Source organism: Nycticebus coucang, chromosome 5 (assembly GCF_027406575.1).
Source record: "Nycticebus coucang isolate mNycCou1 chromosome 5, mNycCou1.pri, whole genome shotgun sequence".
Lineage (NCBI taxonomy): Eukaryota > Metazoa > Chordata > Mammalia > Primates > Lorisidae > Nycticebus > Nycticebus coucang.
In genome coordinates this window covers 137233624-137259783 of record NC_069784.1, presented here as the reverse complement: position 1 = coordinate 137259783, position 26160 = coordinate 137233624, and the positions used below count along the sequence as shown (strand labels likewise).

The window sequence follows — 26160 nt, the reverse complement described above, 5'->3', positions numbered from 1 at the left end:
TACTTTCTTCTCTGTCACTGAGCTTTGCCAGGCTCTTAGGGCCCAGGCCATTCCCTGACCCTTTAACAAAAGAGCCAGTTGTCCTTCTGCCCCTCGAGGCCTCTCCCTTAGGCTTCCGGCCATTTGTTCTGACCTTCAGTTTGCCACCATGGTTCCTCAGAGAGCACCTCTTGGTTGAGCTGTTGGAGATCAGTCCTCACTGCCCCTCCTCCTCTTCTGTGTCTCTGCTGGATATCTCTGCACCTCTGGTGCAGAGCAGGGTGCAAGCCTCTTTGTCACTGAGTTAAAATCAGCCCAGTGAGGCAATACGGCTTGATGATGAAAAACTCCATCTCTGCTGTATGGCATTGGTCAGGCAGCTTGAGCTCAACAATCCTCAGTTTTTCTCAGCTGCAAAATGGGGATACTAATAATACCCACTCTTATCATGTTACTGTGAGGTAGAACCCTTAGCCTATGCCTAGAATGCAGTGACTACTTAGTAAATATTGACTATGATAATTCTTACCAACACCTAATCACTACTTTTAGTCTGCCTCCTCTTGTCATGCACAATGTGAGGTCCTGGGGATACAAAGTTGAGTAATGGTTTCTGCCTTTAAGAAGTCTGCAGGGTGGTAAAGTGGGCACTAAAAATTACAAAGCAATGAACTAAGTCTTAATGTGAATATGCTCAGGGTCCTTTAGGAATGCTGAACAAGAAGCAAGGAGGTAGGAATTGATGTGAGCTGAGTAGGAAGGGACTGGAAGGGAATCTCTGTGGGGTAAAAGGAAGAAAAGTGTTCCTACTAAGGAAGAAGAGTTGGGGCTGAAAGCCAGTCCTGCCCACAGTGACACTTGGCTGGTCCAACAGTTGCTCTGATTTAACCAGTGGCTCCAGTCCCCTTCGTGGCCATGTGGATTCAGTAGAAAAAAGTACTTTGGTGCCCATGGACATCTATCTCTCAGCTTCAAAGCTCCATCTCCAGGTAAGCCTTTCTTTGAGATGCCATGCTTAACCCCAGGACGGTACAACTTCCAATGACTGTTTTCTATGTATCTGGTGCTCCGGGGCCTTTACAAACATCATCTCATTTAGTCTCCCCAAAATGACCTTGTATGGTCAACTTGTGTCAAATCCTGGATCCTATGATTTCTAGTTTTGCATCCCTGGGCAAGTCAAGTAGTCTCGCTGTGCCTCAAGTTATTTATCTTCTAGAGGAGCTACTCATCCCACCCCGTGAGAGGATGCTATGCATTAAAATATGTGAACCCCTTAGAACAGATGGTGGCACATAGTGAGAACTCAACAGTGGCTGTCATTCTGCCACTCCAGCCTCTAGTTTCACACCCATTTGCAGAATAGTTCTGACTGCTAAGGCAGAGACAGCTGGCAGCTCACAAGAATTCATGTCCTCTTCTTCCTGGGCATGTAGCTGATCTGCACTCCCACCTCCCTAGCAGTTAGGTATGACTGTGTGCCTGAGTTCCAGCCAGTGGAACCCAAGCTGAGGTGGCGAGTACCCATTCCAGGGTGCCTCATGAAGTCTAGCCCCTACCCTCCACCATTTCTGTCTCATTCAGGCCAGCTAGAATGGAACTGAGTTGAAGACAGGAGTCCCAGAATGACTGCATAGAGAAAGACCATCCCTTCAGCCTTTCCACTGCACACTTCTGCCACGTAAGTAAGCACACATACATTTGGCTGGTAGCCTGGCCAGCCCTGACCAATGCAATTCACATACCCTGAGCTCAGTGAAGAGGCAACCTTGCAGTAAGATGTAAGAGATACAGTTAATGTCTATCAGCATATTCCACCTTCCCCTCCTCCTCCTCTCCACAAGAAAACTTCTCTTGTTCTGTGGAAAATCATCAGACAATCCATACATACCCTAGGCTCCATGCCCTTTGCCACAGTGACTGGTTCCAGGGTAACCACCTGACCCAAGGCAGGCTAATCAATCATTGCTATATCTCATGCTGAAGCTTTCAGGAGAAAAGGGATCTCACCTTTTTGATGGGATTGCTGTTCTAGAGGATGAAGATATTTTAGGAATCCTAGTGGTCATAAAAAGAGTTTGCAAAATAAGCTCTTGCATTAATGTTTGATTCACATTTCCCAATTACTTTTGTCAGTAAATCTCTTTTTGTTTAAGATGATTAAAGCTAGTTTTCCTAGTACTTGTAATTTCAAGTTAGTAATTTATTAGCTTTCCCATTGTCTGGTTCCCTTCTGGCCTCTGGCAGGACACACTCCCTCCTCCCCAACACCTGCTCTAAGTGCCATCTTGATAAGCCCATCCTCACAGTACATAAAATATTAAAATTCCTTAAATAATCAATGACAGTAATAGGCATGACCTCCACTTAGATTGTAGTTAGTTACTCACATGTGGTCTCAACAGATAATGCTCAGTCTTAGGGAGGGAGCCTTGCTGTACATCCTGTTAGTAACAACACATTAGATCTACTCATTTTTACTTACTGCCCTGAACTTTTGTCATATAAAAGATTTCTTAAGCGATTAATCTGGAGGGTTTGGAAATTTTTATGAATTTACTTCACTTTGTGTTTCCTTTTAATGGAATTTGATTCTAAATGTTTTCATTTAAAGCAACATAGTGGCAACTCCAGAGATTTGCAAAATGGGAAATAACAATATAAATTAATTTTGACCATAAACTATACACACTGTTCTCCCAACCTTTACTTTGGTCTTTTGATCAAGTATAAGATGTCCCCAAATATGTGATGGGACAGTTCTGTAAAATGTGTAATCCACTTGTTTTATCTCAAACACTGTAAGGTATTACCAGGCCTTTATTTTTGAACTGTATTTTGAATTTTACTTTGAAATTCTTACTTATATATACCAATCCCTTATCAAAATAAGAGGACAAAAGCCGCTTAACTTGTTGCTAGCATTTTCTTTCATTTTGGGGGAAACCACCTTGACCATTGGACAGCCAGGTTTTCTTTCCCATATTCATTTCCAGGCTTTGAGTTCATCACCCAAGTGAAAGCACACTTAGGAAAAAAAGACTTTTGTAGCCTCAGCTCATCTCTTGAACGTTCCTGTCTCTCACTGTCCCTTGCCCTACACACCCCAGCTCCTCCAAAATCAAGTGCCAGGGGTCCTAACCCCTACCCCTATCCCCCAGGAGGCAGAAGCTCTAAGAACGGAGTCTTAAATACCTTGCTGGTGCTGAGGGCAGGGGAAAATGGGGAGGTTTTTTTTTTTTTTTTTAATGTGTACAAAGATTCTGTTGGGGATGATTTAAAGTTCTGGAAATAGATGGCGATGGTTACACAACATTGTGAATATGATCAAAAAGCCACTGAATCCAACATTTTAAAGTGATCAAAATGGTCGTTTTAAGGTCTACTTTGTTACCACGAATAAAAATCTTGCTCATGCTTCCCGTCCCGTATACTTGTATAAATTACTGCATACAGAAGCATCACTCTTACGGACAGCAGCAACTGCGAAGAACCACGGAGAGAGCGAGGGCCTGTGAACCTGCGCGACTCAACCGCCCGACGCCAACTGTGTCCGCGCACGCGCAGGACGAGGCCTGGCGGCGCGAGGGTGGCTGCGGGCGGGGTCGGGAGCCCGCCGGGTGTGCGTTCGCGCTCCCACCGCCACCTCCTCCTCCTCTACGCCGTCCTCTTGGAAGGCTGCGCTCTCCGTTTTCTGCCCGCTCCCGTGGGGTGCGGAGGAATCACGTTACCGGATGCGCGGCCGCGCTGCCCACGCGGGCACCGGCCCGAGACACGCGCGCACCTTCCCCGCGCACGCGCACTCACACACATGCAGCGCGCGGCGTGCCGGACGTGGGCGCTCCCCAAACAGTTCCCAGGCCCGGGAAGAAAGCGGAGGGGGAGGAAGGGAGAGGTAGAATCTGTTGCCAGGTAGAAAGAAATGGTATGTGGACAACTGGATACAAAAGAAAAGTTTCATCTTTGCTTTCTGGAGCTGCAAAGGAAACCTTCAGTCGTTTGGAGTCAGTAGAAATGAGACATGTTCATTGCCAAGGGAAGAAGGCTTGCCTAGCTCTTTCCGGTGGTGAAACAATTGAGGACAGAGTTTCAATATTGGAAATAAATGGTTTATTAGAAAACAACTAATCAACATAGTCTTTTAAGAAGTATTTTTACATGTTCCTTCAATATAGATTATTTGGGCATAGACACCTAAAGGGCGGCTAGGTTGTTAACATAGGGCCCACAAACGGTGTCTTTTTTTCCTTTTTCGTGGCTTCTAGACAGTTTTCATTAGTTTAGCTAAATTCCACTTTAAAGTGAATTTACCTTAAATGTGTTTGCATAAAATAATACCTAGTTATGGCTTAGAGTGTAAATCATCTTTAATTACAGCTGTTCCTTATGGTATTTTAACAGATAGAATAATATATTAGTGCACTAGAACTGAGGTGCAGACATATTAATAGCCTTAATATCTTACTGCCAGAAACAGTCATCTTAGCAGCCTTTAATCATCTCCCAGCCTGCCCTTCCCTTTGTTCTCAGGTGAGCATAGGTTGGGTGCGCAAGCTGCTGGTCAGACTGGCTGGGAAGTACCCAGGGGGCTGTCATTATCTTTCCTGTATGTACATCAGGAAACAGATTGAAAAGTGTACTTTTTCTCTTAGTATGCAAAAAGATTAAGATTTTATTGGTTATTTTTGCAAATTCATTCAGGATTCAAGAAATAATCAGCCTGCCTCTCTTCATCCACGTTCACAGGGAAATCCTGTGGGAAATACTACCTCAGGCCCCATGATGGCCCAGACGGCTTCTCTAGTTGAAGGGAGGCAAAGCAGAAAATAAATCAACTTCTGTTAAGCGCACAGAAGGCTTCCCTACACATTTTTGGGATAAACTGAAAATCAATTGTTGATTATATATATATATGCAATGTATTTTTTTTTTTTTTTTTTTTGAGACAGAGCCTCAAGCTGTCGCCCTGGGTAGAGTGCTGTGGCATCACAGCTCATAGCAACCTCTAACTCCTGGGCTCAAGCGATTCTCCTACCTCTGCCTCCCAAGTAGCTGGGAATACAGGCACCTGCCACAACGCCGGCTATTTTTTGGTTGCAGCCGTCATTGTTTGGCGGCCCAGGCTGGATTAAAACCTGCCAGCTCAGGTGTATGTGGCTGGCACCTTAGCCGGTTGAGCCACAGGCGCCCAGCCGTTGATAATATTTCTTGCACATTGAAGTGAAGAACCTATTCTCCTATTTTCCACCCCCGCTCACCAGAAAATGTCTGATTACTTGATTCTTGTTATTTCAGAAGTCCAGATAATAACTGACTGTATTTATGTAACTATTGTTATAATCTAAGCTTTACATATTCTTACCTTACAACCAGGATGTCTTTAAATCTGTTTCATCAATAAAAAACAAAGACAAAAAGTTCACACAGAAATTTGTAACAGTCTTTGACCCAATACACTGACACCGAATGGTACTCAGCCTTGTTACCTAGGCATTTATTACTTGTCTGAATGAGTAGGTACTTGGCAATATGTAAGTTTAAAGATGATCATATCTAGGTTTTTTAAAGAGAAATTTAATGAAAATGTTCAAAAATTCTCTCACATCCCCCCGGGACTGGTGGGAGGGAGGGCAGTGCATTGCTTGAAAGCTATTTCAGTAGGGCATTTTGTAGCAAACTTTGGAAATCAGTATGGGCCTCCAGTAAACATTGTTAAATGAATGTTGCATGGCTTTGGACAAATAAGCTATGTGCACACATACATTTAGTGATCATTTTATGCATAAGTAAATATACATACATAAGCCGAACCTTTCCCTCTATTGAAGTCACATTGCTAAAGCTGTGGAGTGTCCCACACTTCAAGCTAGAGGGTTTGCTAGAGGCACATGTTGCCTCATTCATCACACCCATCCCCAGATCTCCACCCAAACTCAGAAAACAGTGGAGCAGACTAGTGACCATACTAGGATGTCATGATCTGCATGAGTAATTTGAGGGTCTCCATGAAAGATTTCTTTTGACTAAAAATATGCTCCTCACCAATGTACTTCTTAAAATTTCCTTTATTTATAAGCCTTTAACAAATATTCATGTTTGAGGGGAGGATATCATTATCAATTGCTAACCCCTTACTAGATTTACTGAGTATAATTATGCTGTGTATAATATCTGAGCAGGAAAAAATAGAGGGGGGCTGTATTTAAAAACAGAAAATACACAAAGAGAGGAAAAACTAGGACCTTGCACTAGAAGGGGGGAGGGCAGCATGCAGGTTGAGCACACCATAGAGACTCAGCCAGCAGGGCAGAGGGGGCTGAAGAACCAGAGAGACTCAGCCAGCAGGGCAGAAGGGGCTGAGGACAGCGTCTGCACAGCACAGAAGTTTGTCCAGGAAAAAGAAACCAACATAAAAATGATTTTTGTAAACTTGTAATATTGAAATGTATGTTTTAATTATATTATCTACTTTTAACAAGGTGAGGAAACCAACATTCTCATATACTGATGATGATATTATAAATTGATAGAAGATTTGTACAAGGCAATTTGGTAATAGATAGCAAAAGATTTAGGATTGTGCCTCTGTGCTGCAGTTTTACTTCCGGGAATTTATTTTGTATAAATAGTCATGAATGGACAAAGATGTAGATAGCAATATTACTATTTCAAATGGGAAAAAATTAGAAGAATGAATTTTAGGCCAGGCCTGGGGACTCACACTTGTTATCCTAGCACTCTGGGAGGCCTAGGTGGGTGGATTGCCTGAGCTTAGGAGTTCAAGACCAGCCTGAGCAAGACCAGCTACTTAGGAGGCTGAGGCAAGAGGATCACTTGAGCACAGGAGTTTGAAGTTGCTATGAGCTATGACACCATGGCACTCTACCTAGGGCGACAGAGGGAGAGACTGTCTAAAAAAAAAAAATTTTTTTTTATTTTATTATTTATTGTTACTTATCATTTTATTATTTTTTGCTTAGCTATAATTTCAATACCAAACATGAGTCAATTATGTGTTAAGAACTCATCAATAAAATTGAAGAAAAAATTTTGTCCATAGTCAGTGAGCTCCTTTGGCATTTATTGATTAAAAGGATCTCTTTCAGGAACTTCATGGGAACTACTACATGTCACAGAAATGCGTGAGTCCAAGGACATAGGTAAAACCTGTGTGCAAATACTCTCAAGACCGTGCCTCTCCTGATGTCAAAACAAAATATTAAAAATTCCTTTGAGTAATGTTTTAAAAGTTTTAGTAAATTCAAATATATGTAGCACATTTCTGAAACTACCAGAGTATATAAATGGTCTCTCATTCACTTTTTAAAATACAACCAAATGCACACAAAATACAGGCAACACTTAGCATTTGCACATTCTAAACTTGGAGACGACCTCTTGTGTCTAACTTCTCTTTCTTTCTAGGGCACATTCCTCCGTGGAATAATCATACAAATAGAAAAACATTGCAAAACATCATCTTTCCTCAAACCAGAACTTATTCAAATTTGTTATTAAAACATCAAGGAATAACTAAAACTGTCTTTATGAAAACAGATTAAAAATGACAGTTGGCATGACTGCTTCTCTCACAAACATTTATCTCATGACATGATCTTTGTTTCTCAAGCATTTTCAAATATTTTATCCCTGAAACCTTCACCCAACTCATTGTAAAGTTTAAAGCTACTGCCTATTTCAGAATATTTACACATGGTTCTCAAACATGCTAGAAACTGGCAGACCAGCCTCCAGCTGTTTCCACAGAGGCCCTGAGAGTGGCTGTTTCACATTGTGATGTTTCTCCAGCCTAAAACTGTTATTGCCCTGGACTGAGACAAATGTTTCAGCTGAGCCTAAATCCAAATTGAATTTAAAAGTTTACTGGGGAACTGCCAAATTTCCAACTACCCTGACCTGTCTGCCTCTGTTCTCTGCCGGTGTGTACACGTGCAAACTTGTCTGAGAAGAACTGGCTTATAAACAAGGGAGAGACTATCCAAGAAGCATTCCCACAAAGAAATAATCATTTTATTTTGCCCATACCAAGAAACAACTAGCCAATTCAGTGGGAGAAAAAAAAGCAAACATTTTCTTTAAAAAATTTGTGATGAGTTAGTTGAATGGTTTATTTTGGTTAATCATTAAATTATCTACATAGTTGAACTTGAATCTAAATTCTCATAATCTAAGGAAGAATTCCCTCCTGAGTAATGTTTTAAGTTATAATCACTTTGCTGTAATCAAAATTTAAGCATATTGTTAAAGGAAACTAATATGGAGTCATAAACACTTTAAGTGGGACATCCCCATGGAGTTCGTTTTAGCCAGTGGCTGTGGAAGAGCCCATCTATATTCCTTCCCTGAGTGCTATAATCTCAGCCAGTCCACCTTTAACTGTTTTATATGTTAGACTTCCAGCAACAAAAAATGCAACTTGACAACTACTGATCAAATCTAGCCTCTTACTCATCTCACCCCTGTACAGTATTGCACAAAGAAATGAGCTAGATCATTTGGGCTAGATCGAATTTAGTTAGAGTCTACCAACCTTGGCTGCTTGTCTATGGAAGGGCTCCTGTGACTTAGCTTGTTGCATCCTTCTTTCCACCATTGATTCCCCAGGAAACCAGATCTTGGCTTTCTTAATTGTTAAAACTAATTGATATAAGGAAGAAAATGAGGAACAATACTTAAATAACCCTCAATGTTGCGCATAATTCATCTATAAAATCATGCAGTTTTTCTAAACTATGTGAATGAAATTTCTTTGCATAAATACAATTCCACCCAAAGCTTCTAAACTGTGAACTAATTACATGATCTAATTTTGGAGCTTTCCCAAGGTTAATCTCTGTATTTGTTATCTTTTGCTTTCCTTACGTGTCATCTTGCTTTTCCACATTTCATTAGGTATCAACACCAAGAGAGACAAAGGAGAAGCTATTTCTATTTTGTCTCTAGACAACGGGAAAATGTTTAATGCTACAGAAGAGTTAGGTGATTCCTATATTGATATTTTGGTAAGAGTATACAAGAACAAATAATTATAGACAACTATATCTTAAAAGACTTTTAAAATAATCCCATGGAGGACAATTGATTTCACTAAATTTGATTTGACCCCTGTGCACAGGGGTCCATTTATACATGATGTAAAATGAGGTGTGTTTAGAAGGACATTGGCTTTTGTATCATATGTGACAGGGGATCAAGCCCTGTTTCTCTACTTGCTGACAGTGAGGAAGTCATCTAATATCTCTGAACCTTAGTTTTCTCATCTAAAATTAGAGCTAACCACTAAAGCATGGTGGCTCACTCCTATAGTCCTAGCACTTCAGAAGCTGAGTCAGGTGGATTGCTTGAGCTCAGGAGTTCAAGACCAGCCACAGCAAGAATGAGACCCCATCTCTACTGAAAATAGAAAAACTAGCCAGGCATAGTGGTGAGCACCTGTAGCCCCAGCTTCTTGGGAGGCTGAGGCAAGAGGATCATTTGAGTCCAAGAGTTTGAGGTTGCTGTGAGCTAAGATGCCTCAGCACTCTACCCAAGGCAACAGAATGAGACTCTGTCTCAAAAAAATAAATAAAATTAGACCTAACAATGCTTGTTCAGTCTATTTTGAAGGCTTATCATAAAAATCAACAGAGATAGTATACGCCAAACTTTGTAAGTTACATGTATAGGATCTTAATGCATACTGGTAAGTAATGTAATTTTATCAATAATTCAACATAAGTTATAGGGCAACTTTATGCAACTTTACTGAGCCTATATTTCTTCATATATGAAATATATAATGGACTCATGGGGATATAAGTTATATTGTAGTATAATCTTTAGAGGGGTATCTTCTACCATTTTTTTAAGTAACATATACTTAGAACTGGAACCAGACAAGGTTGTCCTCTGTCACTTTTACTATTCAATATAGTGCTGGAAGTTCTAGCCAATACAATTAGTCAAGACAAGGAAATAAAGGGAATCCAAATGGGAGCAGAGGAGGTCAAACTCTCCCTCTTTGCTGACGAATGATCTTATACTTAGAGAATCCCAAAGACTCAACCACAAGACTCCCAGAAGTCATCAAAAAATACAGTAATGTTTCAGGATATAAAATCAATGTCCGCAAGTCAGTAGCCTTTGTATACGCCAATAACAGTCAAGATGAGAAGCTAATTAAGGACACAACTCCCTTCATCATAGTTTCAAAGAAAATGAAATACCTAGGAATATACCTAACGAAGGAGGTGAAGGACCTCTATAAAGAAAATTATGAAATCCTCAGAAAGGAAATAGCAGAGGATATTAACAAATGGAAGAACATACCATGCTCATGGATGGGAAGAATCAACATTGTTAAAATGTCTATACTTACCAAAGCAATCTACCTATTCAATGCCATTCCTATCAAAATACCAACATCGTACTTTCAAGATTTGGAAAAAATGATTCTGTGTTTTGTATGGAACCAGAAAAAAACCCCATATAGCTAAGGCAGTTCTTAGTAATAAAAATAAAGCTGGGGGCATCAGCATACCTGATTTTAGGCTATACTACAAAGTCATAGTGCTCAAGACAGCATGGTACTGCACAAAAAGAGAGACATAGACACTTGGAATCGAATTGAAAACCAAGAAATGAAACTAACATCTTACAACCACCTAATCTTCGATAAACCAAACAAGAACATACCTTGGGGGAAAGACTCCCTATTCAATAAATGGTGTTGGGAGAACTGGATATCCACATGTAAAAGACTGAAACTGGACCCACACCTTTCCCCACTAACAAAAATTGATTCAAGATAGATAAAGGACTTAAATTTAAGGCATGAAACAATAAAAATCCTCAAAGAAAGCATAGGAAAAATACTGGAAGATATTGGCCTGGGGGAAGACTTCATGAAGAAGACTGCCATGGCAATTGCAACAACAACAAAAATAAACAAATGGGACTTCATTAAACTGAAAAGCTTCTGTACAGCTAAGGAGACAATAACCAAAGCAAAGAGATAACCTACACAATGGGAAAGGATATTTGCATATTTTCAATCAGACAAAAGCTTAATAACTAGGATCTATAGAGAACTCAAATTAATCCACATGAAAAAAGCCAACAATCCTATATATCAATGGGCAAGAGACATGAATAGAACCTTCTCTAAAGAAGACAGATGAATGTCTAACAAACATATGAAAAAAAGTTCATCATCCCTAATTATTAGAGAAATGCAAATCAAAACTACCCTGAGATACCATCTAACCCCAGCGAGAATGGCCCACATCACAAAATCTCAAAACTGCAGATGATGGCGTGGATGTGGAGAGAAGGGAACACTTTTACACTGCTGGTGGGACTGCAAACTAGTACAACCTTTCTGGAAGGAAGTATGGAGAAACCTCAAAGCACTCAAGCTAGACCTCCCATTTGATCCTGCAATCCCATTACTGGGCATCTACCCAGAAGGAAAAAAATCCTTTTATCATAAGGACACTTGTACTAGACTGTTTATTGCAGCTCAATTTACAATCGCCAAAATGTGGAAACAGCCTAAATGCCCACCAACCCGGGAATGGATTAACAAGCTGTGGTATATGTATACCATGGAATACTATTCAGCCATTAAAAAAAATGGAGACTTTACATCCTTCATATTAACCTGGATGGAAGTGGAAGACATTATTCTTAGTAAAGCATCACAAGAATGGAGAAGCATGAATCCTATGTACTCAATTTTGATATGAGGACAATTAATGACAATTAAGGTCATGGTGGGGTGGGGGAAGGGGAGAGCAGAGAGAGAAAGGAGGGAGGGAGGGGTGGGAGAAAGAAAGAGCAGAGAGAGGAAAGGGGGGTGGGGTCTTGGTGTGTGCACACCTTTTGGGGGCAAGACATAATTGCAAGAGGGACTTTACCTAACAAATGCAATCAGTGTAACCTGGTTTATTGTACCCTCAATGAATCCCCAACAATAAAAAAAATAATAAATTAATTAAAAAAAAAGAAATAGTTTAAGCAAAAAAAAAAAAAAAGAAGAAAGAAAAGTATATATTGTTTATTGCAAGTAACCATGGAAAGGGCAAAGAAGCAACTGAGCTTTAAAAACTACTGGAACCAGAAACTTGAATGCTAACAAGACCTACACTTTTCTCCTTGTTTTTATTCTTTCACAACTTCCTGCACATAGCTGGACACCCACCAGCTACTCCTGTCTACACACCTCTTAACTTTGCTACAAGGAAACAACCACAAAAAGAAACTCGAGCTAAAGTTGCCCACCTCCTCACCCCAAGCCTGATGCCAGAGAAGTCCCAGGCAAATCGCTATCTCATGGGCTGAGCTCAGGTCAGAGACCCTGGACGGTGCAGGACATGGTAAGCAGTATTTTAACCAGATGGTTAGAGTGAGAAAGAGGCAGTTTTCCCAAAGAAGGGAGAAGGTGTCCTCAGAACAGAGTTAGGGTCCTAGGCAGTCGAGGCAATGAACGCACATCACACAAATGGGCAGAGGATTGACCCAGACTCTGTCCTACTTTCTGGCTCTATAGTGAGGATGGCCTTAGGCCAACTGACTTAACTCTGCAGTTGGGGAATAGGGGCACGGACACAAAGCCTACCCCGGCCTCACATGGTGGATGCAAGGGACGAATTACAGAATAGATTTACACGTGCCTTAAAAAGTTCAAATCACTGTGCCAATAAAAGATATGCTGAGTTATTCTCTAATAGTTCTCTTAGGGAAGTACAGAAATGAAGATGAAGACCACTCTCTAGTTCCATTTTGTTAAGAAACAGCACGAACTCAGAGCTTTTTTTAGAGTTAAAATTTTATTCATCACCTATTAAATCATGCATGACATTTACTTGGGGCAACCCCTGAAATTTTTTCACTCAGAAAATTACAAATTTTTTTTTATAAATTACAAAATACATTATGTATAATGTACACATCGTTGGCTATATTTGAGAATAAATATCGCCTAAAGAAACCACAGAAGAATAACAACACAAATGGAGATTCCTTGATACTGAGCTAGTTTAAATATTCCGCCTCATTCCTTCCAGGTCTGTCAGCAGTTTTCCATTCTTGAACGATTTTCTCTGGGGTGAGTCTTGCCTATAATGGAAGCTGTGTCTGTTTAGCTGTCCCCGTCGTGTGGAGCTATTTGTGGCCCTGTGAGGGGCACCGCATCCCTCCCTGCAGTGGCTTCAGGGGGTGGGGTCCATCCAGCTGCTCTGCTGAGCCCTATGGGCACTGCCCCCCAGAGGGCCTCCCTCTTTCTCTCGCTGCCCATCCGGGCCCAGCTGGAACTCCCGGCTGTAGGACATCGAGCCCCTTGGCCCTCTCCCTTTGAGGAGCTCTTGATTTTGTGTGAATATGTGACCCGACCACATTCATTGGCGCGTTCCAGGCACCGCTGTGTGTGTCTTCTCAAGTTGCTGCGACGTAGGGCTTGTCTCTCCAAAGGATTAGAACCTGGGTGAGTGCCAGTGTCTCTGCGGGAGGAATGGGCGGTGACCCTCCCCCCAACTTGCTGCCATAGGAAAAGCAGGAGGCACAGTCCCCTTGTCCCCTGGGTCTCTGACCTGCCCAGGAGCTGGGGTCCAGAAACGGCCTTGTCTCTCTGGGGCCAGAGTGTGGGGCCGTGACGGATGAACACCTCCTTTCTCTCCTGCAAGGGGAGAAACTAGAGGATAAATGCTGAAAATAATACCCTGGGGTGAGGGCCAAGGTCATGGCCAGTGAGTGAGTCCAAATCGTCTCATAAATTAAAGTAACTTGGAAAACTGGGAGCCGAGTTACCGAGCCAAAGTGAGTGGTGCCAAGCTACAGAGAAAGCCAAGAGCGCACAGAGGGAGCAAGGGCGACAGGCCACACTGGCCAAGGTCATCTAGGTGTGTCCACTCCCGGCTGTCGGGCTGTGCGGGAGCTGTGGGGCCAGAAGGGAGCCAGGAGTTCCTGCACTGGATCGACCCTCACGCCCCCAGGACTCCTCCAGTGAATTCTGATCTCTGCTTTAAAACTGGTCACGGACGGGCTGGAAATGCCACTCTTTAGTTACCCTGATCCCAGACAAGTGCGATGCACCCAGAGCCAATGTCGGGTTTAATCACGTTACCTTCCTCCAAGTAGAAATCAATCCGGTTCTGGCGTGGCCCCTGCAGGGCGTCCAGAGCGCTCTGGTGCGGCAGAGAAACCCTGCAGCAGCCGGTGTCACGTCACGTCACGCCGCGCCACGCCACGCCACGCCACGCCGCGCCGCGTCACATCCCGCGAGGAAAATGACCTTACCTCGCGGGCTGGCCACGTGCGCGGGGATGGGCCCGAGGCGGTTCTGAGGTTGATTCCGCACTTCAACGGCCGGCACTTACTCCTCTCCCCTCCTCTTCCTGTTGCGACATTTCGCACCTGCCACAAGCCTTAGGATTCCAAAGGAAACACGAGCGCTCACTGATGGTCTCCATCAGAGTTCAGTCTCTCTGTTGAAAAGTCAGTCTTGTGTGTGTCACACTTTATGGGGGCAAGACATGATTGCAAGAGGGACTTTGCCTAACAATTGCAATCAATGTAACCTGGCTTATTGTACCCTCAATGAATCCCCAACAATAAAAAAAAAAGAAAGAAAGAAAGGTCAGTCAGTCTCGGTATCTACTTTAGCCATAGGGCTGAAAAACTGAAATATTTCAAAACCCTACGATTGGCTCATACAAAGGTAGAGTGGTATTCGTGCCTGCTGCTTGAACACTAAAGATTTTTAATTCTTTGAAAGATTTCCTGACAAAATCATGGAACACGTGGCTATCCAAGTTTATAATCTCACTAGTAATTTCAGTTGATTGGTGACTGGTTACTCTTCCTATATTATTTTGCTTTCAGATGCCACAATTTGGAGGGAGGCGGGGGGATGCCTTCCTTCTCTTTTCTCTCTGCTAGAGAGGGAGGGACGTGGCCAGGGGGAGAGTCCCATGTCCTCACTGGCCTGAACCACCTAATTGGATGGAGACTCGGGAGACACCAGGAGATAAGGAATAATCCAGACTGGACTGTAACGTTCATTCCCAGTGCTTTCTAGGGAATATAAAAAACATTTTAGACTCTGAAGGAGAAGAAACAAGAAAAAGTCTTTAAAAAAAAAAAAAAAAAAAAAGCCGCCTTTATTCAGTCTCACTGCCCATGGAGGAAAATTTATCACTTTTGTAAAATCTTTTATTTTCTGGTAGAAAAGTTAAAACTTGGTTGAGAATTGCATTCCCTTCTTTGTACCCAAGAATTTATATGTGCTATTTCTTTCTTTCTTTTTTTTTTTTTTTTTGAGACAGAGCCTCAAGCTGTCCCCCTGGGTAGAGTGCTGTGGCATCACAGCTCACAGCAACCTCCAACTCCTGGGCTCAGGCAAGTCTCCTGCCTCTGCCTCCCAAGTAGCTGGGACTACAGGTGCCTACCACAACGCTTGGCTATTTTTTGGTTGCAGGGGTCATTGTTGTTTGGCGGCCCAGGCTGGGCCCTTAGCAGCTTGAGCCACAGGTGCGGAGCCTGTGCTATTTCTCTTAATACTAATTCTCTTTCTTTCAAGATTTGAGAGTGTCACTAAAAATGGTTGAAGTACAAGATTCTCTTTTATCCAGTTTCCAGAAAACACGAAGTGACCAGCTTGTGTCTCCTTTTGGGTGTACCCTGAACTCCTGAGATAAAATAGTATAAAGGGGAAAAGCAACTCCTCTTTCAGGATGTGGTTTTAGGCAGAGAACTGAGATGCTGAGGAGGAACAGCACATATAACAACTAAAATAAGGAAAGGTGGTGGCCACCGCCACTGCCTGGGTGTGACAGTGATTAGCACGCAGTCCCAGAGTGCTTTCCAGGATGTACCTTTTGTGTTGTTTTGTACAAACACTCGCTCTGGCGTCCAGAAGTGAGGTAGACTTAGGTGTCTTATGCATGACCAACAGTTTTGGGTTTTTTTCTAATTTTCTTTTGTGAGGTAAAGCAGTTGTCAGGACAATAAAAAGAGAAGGAAATGAGTTGAAATGCTAAGAACACACTGTATTTGGTGAATTGAGACCTGAGGTTTAGTCCTTATTCTGCCACTAAATAGCAGTGTGACTTTGGACAAATCCCCCTCCCTGGGTTTTATTTTCCTTATCTTTATCAGAGGTGAATTCAAGTATATTTTCTCTAAAATCTCTTCAGGCTCCAAGCGTCTGTAAATATAGCGACCAATCCCAGCAAGAATGTTAAGATTATTATGTGAGCAATTAATTCTCAAGTGTGAATTAAAGCATGAATTTCAATGGCTTTCTAAACACAACTCTAGAATCATTTTTATCAAATCACTACTAGGAACATCATGACATAGAGCCTTAATAACAGACCACACATTCCAGAAAGCAGGAGTAATACCTGCTGGACAAACTGGTTTTTATCTGACTGAGAAGAGCTCTAATTGTGTTCAACCCTTGACCTCTGTTTCCTCAGTTAACCTTTGCAACAATCCTGTGAAGTTATTAGTATACCCATTTCACAGAAGAGGAAGCTATGTCTCAGAGGGAGTAAATTTCCCCAGGCTGTTCAGCTCAGACTCAAAGCCACACTGCACTGCCTCTGTGTTCATACTCTGGAGCCTGGTACCCTTTCTAGTGGACATCTCCCTAAAGTGCCTTTTAGAGGTCTTTTTCTAATTGGCTGTCACCTGTGAAGTTTCAGTACCACAGATGAGCTGCGTATCTGTTTATGTACGATATGTAGACCTATGCTTTAGGCATAAGAAGAATGTGGTTCCTTCGTTCTTTCTTTCTTTTCTTTTCTTTCTTTCTTTCTTTTTTTTTTTTATACTCCCAAAGAACCAATTTTCATCTGCCTAAGGAAGGTGGGGCAATATCTCTCTGGTTGAGAATGTACTAGAAATGATTAACTTTTCTTGGCAACAACAGGGAGCAAAGTGGTAGAAGCCTGGGTAGGCCTCAGTCTCTCAGGCTTCGTTTTTAGTCCTGGCTATGCCTCTTAAACAAATTGCTTCATCTCTTTAAGCCTCTGTTTTGCTCATCTGTAAAATTGGGATAAAAACATTCCCTTCCCCCTTGGGTGGTTGTGAGGATTACAGGAGCTAATGAATATTCATTAAGAGCTTGTGGAATGCAGTAGGTGATCTCTAAATGTTCGCTAATTAACACAGAAACATACCAGTAATACAGCCAGTCTTGAAACCCTTTGTTTCCTGGAGGTGGCCTTATTGAGTTCTCTGACTTGGAGAGGGGTTTTACAATGTCCTGGGGAACAGCTACTTCTTTAGGGTGAAGGCTCTTTAGAAATTACTGTTCAGTAGATACAGGCTGTCCTCCTAAAGCCCAAGTCAAATCTTCCACACACTTCTGAAGGCCCTTCAGAGCTGATTAGACTGAATTCACAGGCAGCATTTGCCTGATATAAAATATGCACAGCAACACTATCTTAATTAGATGTACATGTCTCTGAAGATATTAATAAATGCTTCCTTTTTGATACGTCTGATTTAATAGCCTAATAACAGGGGAATGTTGCTGAAATATAATTCAAGGGGTGAGGGAGAAATTAATAAACTCAAATATTTAAAGCTCAACAGCAATTAACAACCCATTTAAAGCAAATTTCCAAGTTTTAATTTTATTTATCCTTATCCAAGCAGGACTAAGCCTGGGGTTCACCACTGTTCACTTTCACACCTCGCAGGGTGCTGGGCCTGTGCTGGGAAGGCCTTCTCAAATCCCATGATGCCAAGGCAGGGGTCATGGAAACGCAAAGGTCCCGCCGGAGGGGCCACAGGCACAGTGCTTCCCATCGCCCTCTTTGCTGGTTGTGCTTCTCTCACTTCACTGGAAACTTGGATTTTAATCTAGAGTGTCACACACTGTCAAATGCAAAATCAGGATACATTTTCTAGGGTCCCCAGGAACCAGAGAAAGTCCAGGTTGATGACCTCTGGTCCGCTGGGGCACAACCCTGAGTCCTCATCCCCCTCACACTCACGCCCACAAGAGGTGAACATGAGTGTCCAGGCACGTATGCTTAGAAATCAGCTAGAATGAGAACACTCCTTTTTAACTAATACTTCATAACATTTTAATCATTTACCAAATTATAATTTGGCAGTAAAAATCACTTGATACAAAGATAGTACACACATTTAACAAATCAGTCTTAATTTATTCATTTTGCCTTTTCATTTCTCCTGGTAGCTTTGTAAGATGCGTGGCTTCAGTTTTCCCAGGTCAGTTTTGCTTAGCTCATGGTAGATGTCTGGGAAACTATGCAACTTGGTGTCCTCTCCTAGAGATTTTAACATTGAGTTTGTGTCTTCACTCCAAGAATGAAGAACTCACTTATGCTCCCGAATGGGGAGGGCTATTTTCCCCCTTTCACCTGTATCTGACAGGGTGAAGGAAGAGCTGGGGTAGGAGAGGTCAAAGCTTGTAGGCAAACATGATTAAGGCGAGAATTTCTAGAAGATGCTCCATCTGGGGGTGTGGAAGGACCCAGGTGTTGCAGGAATCAAAGGAGCCAAGCTGGCTTCTTCCACAACAGTTTCTTCCACATGAGCCTAGCAGGGGACAATTCAAAAGGAAGGGGCTGACAGTGGAAAGTGGCAAAGATCCTTCAAAGTTACCCTTATGTGTGTGGAGAGGTCACTGTAAATGTGCCCTGGACGCGGCCCCTCATTGCAAGGGCTGATAGGAACATCACCATCATTATCCTGTCCCTCTTCTGTTCTTATCCTGGGGTCTTTCCCAATTAGATGCTTTCCAAGTTGGGGTTTGGAATTCTGAGTACTAACTTTCTCCTGCTCACTTGAACTGAGATGAAATCGGGAAGTTGAAAATGATGTTTTGTGGGTGGCCATCTGTTTGACAGAACCAAGGAGAGCGGACTCTGTTTCTGGACTCTGGACTCTATGGGATGGGGGGACAAAGCAGGCAGAGAAAAGCTTCGTTAGACATGAAGTGACTGCCAGGGTTCTGAGGGGCCGTCAGCACCAGCCCTTGGTCCTGGTGAGGTTGGACTACACTTTCAACTCTAGATACTGTTTATCCAAAGAGTAAATTCTCCTTTGTTTTTTGATGAAACTCGCATGGGTCATGATAGTTGTACCAAAAGCAAAAACAAACTTTACCTAGTCATAGTAATAAAGGAGAGCTATAGACAATATTGGGCAACTCTAGAATGTTGCAGAAAGCAGTGGAACAAAGATGAGTTAAGTTCATCAACAGATAATAACTACACAGTGGGACCTGGTTCTTAGAAACAGCCAAGGAGGGTGGGGACAGGACCATCCCTGTGCTGGGCGAAAGTGAGCACAATAATGAAATGTCCAGGGCTGCAAATGGCACCTGTGGACAGCAGTTCACTCCGTAGGTGTGAGGCTGTTCATCTAAGATGGTGCGTTAGTTTCCTAGTGTGGAAACTGGGTGGTTCTGGAGAGCAGAAGCCGCAAACCAAGGTGTCAGCAGGGCTGCACTGCCCCCCAAAGGCTCTCCCAAGATCCTGTTCCTCGCCTCCACCAGCTTCTGGAGGCCACAAGTGCACCTTGACTTGTTGCCACCTCACTCCAGTCTGCGCCTCCACCTTCACACGGAGTCCTCTTTCTCCCAGTCTCTCCTCTTCTAAATACGCTAGTCATTGCCTTCAGGGCCTACCTGGGTAATCCAGGATGATCTCATCTCAAGACCTTTGGTTTAATGACACCTGCAAAGGCACTTTTTCCAAAAAAAAATGTCACATTTACAGGCTGCTGGAGTTGGGAGATGAAATCGTTTGGGAGCCCCCATTCAACACACTCCTGACGGCAAATAGCAGGGAAGGAACACGGAGTGGAACATGGAGCTCACGCACCTTTCCCGTTACACATGTCATAGTTAGTATTTGCTGATTTCCTTTTAATTCCACTTTCTCTTACTACACAATGGCCAGATTATTTCTAAGGGAGGATTCTGTGCCCGTCAACTGGGCTGCTCAGGAAAGAGAGGTGCCCAGATCTCTCAGTAGGGTTTGAGCCAGCAGAATTAATCCTTCCAAGGGATACCCATACTAGTTGTACCACAAGCTCCATTTGTCCCATTTTAACACTTGAGCTTGAGGCACGATGTTTCCTTATGGAGATGTGGGATGGGCAAGGAAGAAGAGGAAGCCACAGGTGCCCACCAGGGCAGGGCGGGGCTGACATGGCTGCAGAGCCTGGTTTAGGATGTGTAGTCAGGTGAGCAATGCCCGGTGATGGAGACACATGGGGACGCCAGGCAGCAGGCAAGCCACTGGCCAGCGGACAGGGCCAAAGTAAATGAGTAGTCATCATCAACCCAGGAATGGATAAATAAACTGCATATGCCATGGAATGCCATTCAGCCATAAAGGAAGATTGAGACTTTACATCTTTTGTATTTACCTGGAAGGATTTAGAGAACAGCCTCCTAAGTAAAGTATCTCAAGAACAGAAAAGCAAGCATCCAGTGTACTCAATACTAATATGAAACTAGTAGATGAACAACCACATGTTCACATGAGAGAAAAACACAATTAAATTCCAGAAGCCAGAAGGAGGAAGGGAGGAGGGGGTGTGGTAATCTCCCACCTAACAGCTACAATGTATAGACACACCTCCTCCTGGGTGAAGGGCTCAACTACAACTTGCAGGTTACCTAACAAACCCAAGCAATGTCACTCAAATATATGTACCCTTATATTAATCCGAAATTTTAAAAACTTGAAAAAAATGGTAGGATAAAGTCATGTGAAATAGTGGGTAAAAAACACTGATTATGATAAGCAGATAGGATAAAAAATGTGTATTAAGTTTTTCATATTAGTTGCTTGTTTTGGTTTTTTTGTGTGCCACCTTAAGTGGTAAAATGATAACTGACAGCTCAGAGGATTAACAGAAGAGCTGAACAACCCACTTCAGGACCCAGCGCAGAATACAAGGCTAGACACAAACTCAGTTCCCTCACTGATCTCTGCCATTTTTCTACAACTCTGCAGTTAACGAGCACCTTCTCCAATAATGTCCCAGCTCTCTTCCCATTCAAGTTTCAGTTCTGGAGAGAGAGTTTGATGGGCCCAGATGGCAGGAAGCACTGATGAGCCCCTGTGGGAATACTGTGGGGCTGGAGAAGTCACCCCAGCTGGGGTCTCAGGCAGTGATACTCAGAGTTAGGAGGGTAGAAGGTAGCTAGAGGCACAGGGCCTCAGCAACTGGACTGGGGCTGGGAATTGGGCTTCGGACTGCAGGGACCAGAGGGAGAAAAGGGATGGGATGGGTGGTAAGACCCAAAGAAGAACACAGATCTGCTTTTGTCTAAGGACCTCTTAGCACCCTTAAAAATTATTGAGGGCCCCAAAGCCTGAGACATCTAAGAAATTTATTTATTCTTTCATTTTAAAGATAGGGTCTTGCTATGTTGCCCAGGCTGGACTGGAACTCCTGGACTAAAGTGTTCCTTTCTCCTCAGCCCCCAGAGTGGCTGGCACTACAGAAGCACCCTGTGCTTGACCCTGAGATATTTTTAGGACACAGGAATTCACTCCACTGGTTGTCAGAGCTGAGATGTTAGCGCTCTCAGGCAGCCCCTTTCCAGGAGCCTGTGGGACACGCCACTGTACCCTCCCAAGAGTGCGAGAGAAGAAGGTAAATGACATCTTAGTGCTATCACAAACGTCCTCAGCTATGGAGACTGGAGACTGTCTGCAAGAACCTTGCCCATGGTCACTGGACCACTCACTCCTGGGGCACTGCTAGTGTCCTGGTTCAGAACCTGATCTCAGAGCACAGCTGAACTTGGCTCTGACACAGCTGGCTGGGCAGGTATCTCATTCAGTACCTCCGTTCTCTAGCCAAAAATGAGGTGCTAAGGGTCTCTTCCTTGTGTGTGGAGGACCAGAGACAAAACACACAAACTAGTGAGAACAGCACGGAGTGAGCAGTCAGAACGTTCTCCCTATGACACAGCGCAGTCCTGGCTCGCAGCCCAAGAGGGAGATCCCAGGGCTAGCACTGGACCCCGAGGACTGTCCCTGACACGTGATGGGACCAGTGATGCTAAGGGTGTGTAGGTGGAGGCTGTGTTCTCAGTAGCTACTGAAGCAACAGTCCGAAAGATGAGATGCGGGCTGGTATCTCAGCAAAGATGATCATTAAAAAAAAATCTGTTTTATGGTATCCATGACTTATATTGCTGAGATACATGTCTCTCTACATGAATCAATAAGAATGTGAAATTGGGCCAATTTATGAATATTTCATATATAACAAATCCAAGTTTTTAATGCTCAAAAGTGATCAAAAGTCCATTAATATACCTCCAACCCCCAGAATCTCCCTCCCAGCCTCGGCTCTGCTGGAGCCCCAGAATCTGGGGTGGGCGCTAACTCCGGGCCAGCTTACCTGATACTTGCTTAAAACACACCTTTGCCAAGGAATAGTCCCCATTTCTGTTAGTGGCCAGGGTCACAGTAGTAGTGGTCACAGCAGGAGGGGCCACGTGAGCATCTCTCCATGTCCTGCCAGGGTGTTCACTCTGACTGCTAACCCTTAACCACATTTCTGGGAACTGTGCCTTATTTCCATCCTACAGGTGGGAAAACTGAGTTTCTGAGAATCTCATTCACAAGCTGAGCATCCCGGTAGCCTTAAGGTGAGAGTCTAAGGCAGTCAGTCAGACCACAAAGCCCTGTCAGTGCCCTGCTTTCGGTTTCCAAATTTTTTCTTAAAGGTGATTCTCAAAAAGTGGCCGTTTAAAATCCGAATGTCCTCAGTATGCCAGACGAACAGGCTCCTGATGCCTTGCTGTAATTTGTGTCACTTCTTATCACTGCAGCCAACATCAAATTCTATCAAAATATGGAAAAAATCATTTTGATGTTTTCATTTGCATATCCAAGGATCGGAGGATGGCTTGTATAATCAAATTATGTAGAGTTGTAAAAAGGGAGCATCATTTAAATAGCTTACAAAATTACTTTGAAGACGCAGATTAAAATCTAAAGAACCCATCACCTCCAAGATCTTTACCAAAAGTTAAATGCTAATTGATGATGACAACTTTGTTTTTATCACTGGCACCCTTCCCCATTGCTACCCTCCGATATCACAGCTCACATACCACTCCGCCTCTCTCCCTCTTCTGCTCACGGCCATTCCGTGCTATCATCACAGATGGAATTTTATGCACAACTAGCCGTCCCCCATTGTTGATCAAAAGGAGCAGCCTGAAGAAAAAAAAAAATGGAATTTGCTGAAATTCTGATTTCTTTCAGCAGTTTTATAGATTTTATAACTTATCTTTTATTGACTATGCAAGGTCTCTGGTCCCTAGCATCTGTTTGTTGCATCTGGGAAGAAAGTTAAATTCCATTTTTTATGCCACTGAACAAAATTTAAGAGACAAACAGGTCTCAGTGGAAGAGGACAGCAGCACCTCCTCCTTAGCCTGGCTGTCCTTCTCAGTCCCTCTGGGGACAGGACAGGGGGAGGAGCCAGCCCCTTCCAGCTTGCCGTGTGCCTCAGCTTGGACATGAGCACACCCAGGTCTGGCTGGGGGCAGGTGCCGCCTCCAGAGAAGGACCTGGGGACCGCTGCTCACAAACACCAGCTTCAGGGAGGCTACTTGGTATACATTAACAAGAAAAAAAAAAAAACCCACATAATTTACAATTTCTCAGGCAAGAATTGTGCCTGGTCACCCAGAGACATGATTATACATCTCAGACCTTCATTATAATAATGGCCCTGCTCCTCCAACTTCTTAAAACCTCAGCTGTTCGATTCGGCCTCTTCAGTTCCATAACTGTTTATAAGATTAATAGACTCTGATGCATAATTGACTCTCCTACCAGGAGAGAAAGAGAAAGGGAGTTTAATCATAGCCCTGGCAAAAGTAACATTCCCATAATGAGACGGTGTCTGTCCACACAGACGGGGTAAGAGGTAGGGGACAATTGTCAGCTCGGCAAAGTCAGGGAGAGACTAGAAGACAATGGAGGGGACAGCCCTGGGCAAGACCGTCTTGGCAGTTGATGGGACATGTCCCTTCCATAAAGAGGCTTTAGTGGAGAGCATAGAAACTAGACCCAGTTGCAGAGCTGGATGGCATCCAGCTGTGAAGCCGGACCAAAGGCACAAAGGAAAGGGGAGGACGCAGAGGGCGGTGTGGGTGGGGGCTGCTATCTCGTGTCAGGAGCCCCTACTCCCCTTTTTGGGGTTATGAGTCTCAGTGTATCCCCTCCCCCCCAGGTCCTGTGGAAGGCAGGAGCCAGGCAGGATGCAGGGCCACTGGCTGGCACAGGCCTGGAGCCGTGACAGTGTGAGTGACCGGGGCAAACCTGAGCTGGCCAGGTGGGCACCCTCAGGGTTCTGGGCTTGCGTCTGTGTAGCCTGAGTGCACAGAGGCCGCCATCTGTGCAGAACAGTCGCTCGGTGGATCTGAGGGCTCGAGGAAGGGAACAGCCCCAGCCGACGGAATAGGGGCCGCGTGCTGAGGGCTGCTGCCTTCCCTGGGCTCCCTCCACGACCGCACCTCTCCTCAGGGCTCATGTAAATGTTCTGCGGAGACACCAGGCGTCTTACCATCTTACAAGAACAAAAGCCAAAAAATGAAAAAACAGAGGAAGGAGAGCAACAGCTGAGAGGAGACTGCAGTGGAGGGAGGGCCTTATTTTCCAGTGCTGAGTGGTGAGCGACCCACCCATAAGGGCTCTCCCTCTGTTGGGTGCGGGAAGAGCGTGTGGGCCTTGTCATGGGATTTGTGTTCCTTCCTCTTTGCTTTAAATAACCACTGCCTCTGCTGGACCTTCCCTCATCTGCTTCTTCCCCAGCGCCTGTGGAGCCCAGTGAGGGGGGCAAAGATACATCTCCCCTCCGCCTCTCTTTACTTTCCTCTGACCACCAGATGCCCGCAGTGTGGAGAGGCTGTCAGGCCCACGTGGACATGGCCACCGACTCACACACTCGCTTGATGAGAACTTGTATGAAGGAATAAAGCCGTATCACGACTTCTCAATCTCAGGGGACTTAGACACCATCTCTGGGAGACATCGCGGCTTTGAAAGGCTATGTATGGTCTTACAGTTAGGTCTGGCCTAAAGACACTTCCTGACATGTAAACTCTGCATTTAATTATTTCTATCCTTTCATTTTAGGAGGGGAAAAGGAGTAGACTCTGACAAAACCAGAGACAGAGACGTCCATTATCAGTTCATTAGCTTCTGAGAGCTATTGGTCATTTGCAGTGAAGGAAAAAAGATCCCTTTCGAATCTAGGGCCTGCTGGGGGCTCATTTGACACAACCAAGAAATACAAGTTTGGTTTTGGTGGACTTCAGTCTCCTGGGATTGGAATGTCACCCACTCGGCATAGGAGTCCACAATGCCCTAGCAGTGGATTGCTCTTCTCTTGTAGAGTTACTAACTAAATAGAAAGTAATTAACAGCATGCTATGGCTGCTGTATCAGGTGGGATTCCATTAGGGCTGGAAGAACAAGAGAATGAAGAGGTCTTTCTGTGTCCACTGTGCAAGAATCCTTCGTGCTGTCTCTAGGATGGACACATTATCTCTGCTTTTCTTCAAAAAGAGACGTTTCTGAATTTCCTATTATATCTTGACTTTGATCAAGGCCAAGAGAAAAAATAAAGGAAAAATCTTAAGTGCCTGAAATTGGTCCCAAAATAAAGAATTCTTTTCATTTTTCCATTTAATGATTTTGGTCCTGAAACTCTAGGAAGATTACCTCTGTCTTTTGTTGCATTTTTGTTTTTTTATTTTTCTCAATTATTAAATATCTGAATTTTGAAATATGAACCGAATGTCTCACTATTATCATTTATCCGCCCTTTGAGAAATAAATGGCATTATGTCATTCATATCAGCAAGAAGAAATGGAGTTTCATAGGAAGGAAATTTATGTTCAGCTGGGAAAAGAAAAGATGTTTAAGGCATTTATTTTTAGCCGCCTTTAAAAAAATATATTTGAAAGTACTAAACTCAATTTCACATGTCCAGAATGGTCTAACCTAATTTTAGTATATTAATTAACAATAAAAGTAGTGTTTTGCTTCATACAAAGAAATAAAATAATTAACTTACTGAGGAAATGGGGTCATATGATTTTACTTTGAGAGGGTAATGAATGACATTGAATAACTGTAACAAAAAGGGGT

General features: G+C 43.5%; 1 protein-coding gene across 1 annotated transcript; it reads right to left on the bottom strand.

Moving 5' to 3' along the window:
- Positions 1 to 12854: 12854 nt before the first annotated feature.
- LOC128585597 (uncharacterized) lies at positions 12855 to 24573 on the bottom strand. The gene is made up of 3 exons (XM_053590621.1): positions 24327 to 24573; positions 14102 to 14181; positions 12855 to 13654 (listed from the first exon to the last, which is right to left on the bottom strand). Exons 1-3 carry the CDS (start codon positions 24571 to 24573, stop codon positions 13121 to 13123), a joined length of 861 nt encoding a protein of 286 aa, XP_053446596.1. The 3' UTR covers positions 12855 to 13120.
- Positions 24574 to 26160: the final 1587 nt, after the last annotated feature.

Excerpts from the sequence above, each read along its gene's own strand:
- LOC128585597 (XM_053590621.1), bottom strand. The coding sequence starts at position 24,573 with ATGGTAAGACGCCTGGTGTCTCCGCAGAACATTTACATGAGCCCTGAG. Across the intron at positions 14,182-24,326 it reads TGCCCACCTGGCCAGCTCAG|GGTTTCTCTGCCGCACCAGA; the intron begins GTTTGCCCCGGT and ends CGGCTGCTGCAG. Across the intron at positions 13,655-14,101 it reads TGATTTCTACTTGGAGGAAG|GAGAGAAAGGAGGTGTTCAT; the intron begins GTAACGTGATTA and ends CTCCCCTTGCAG.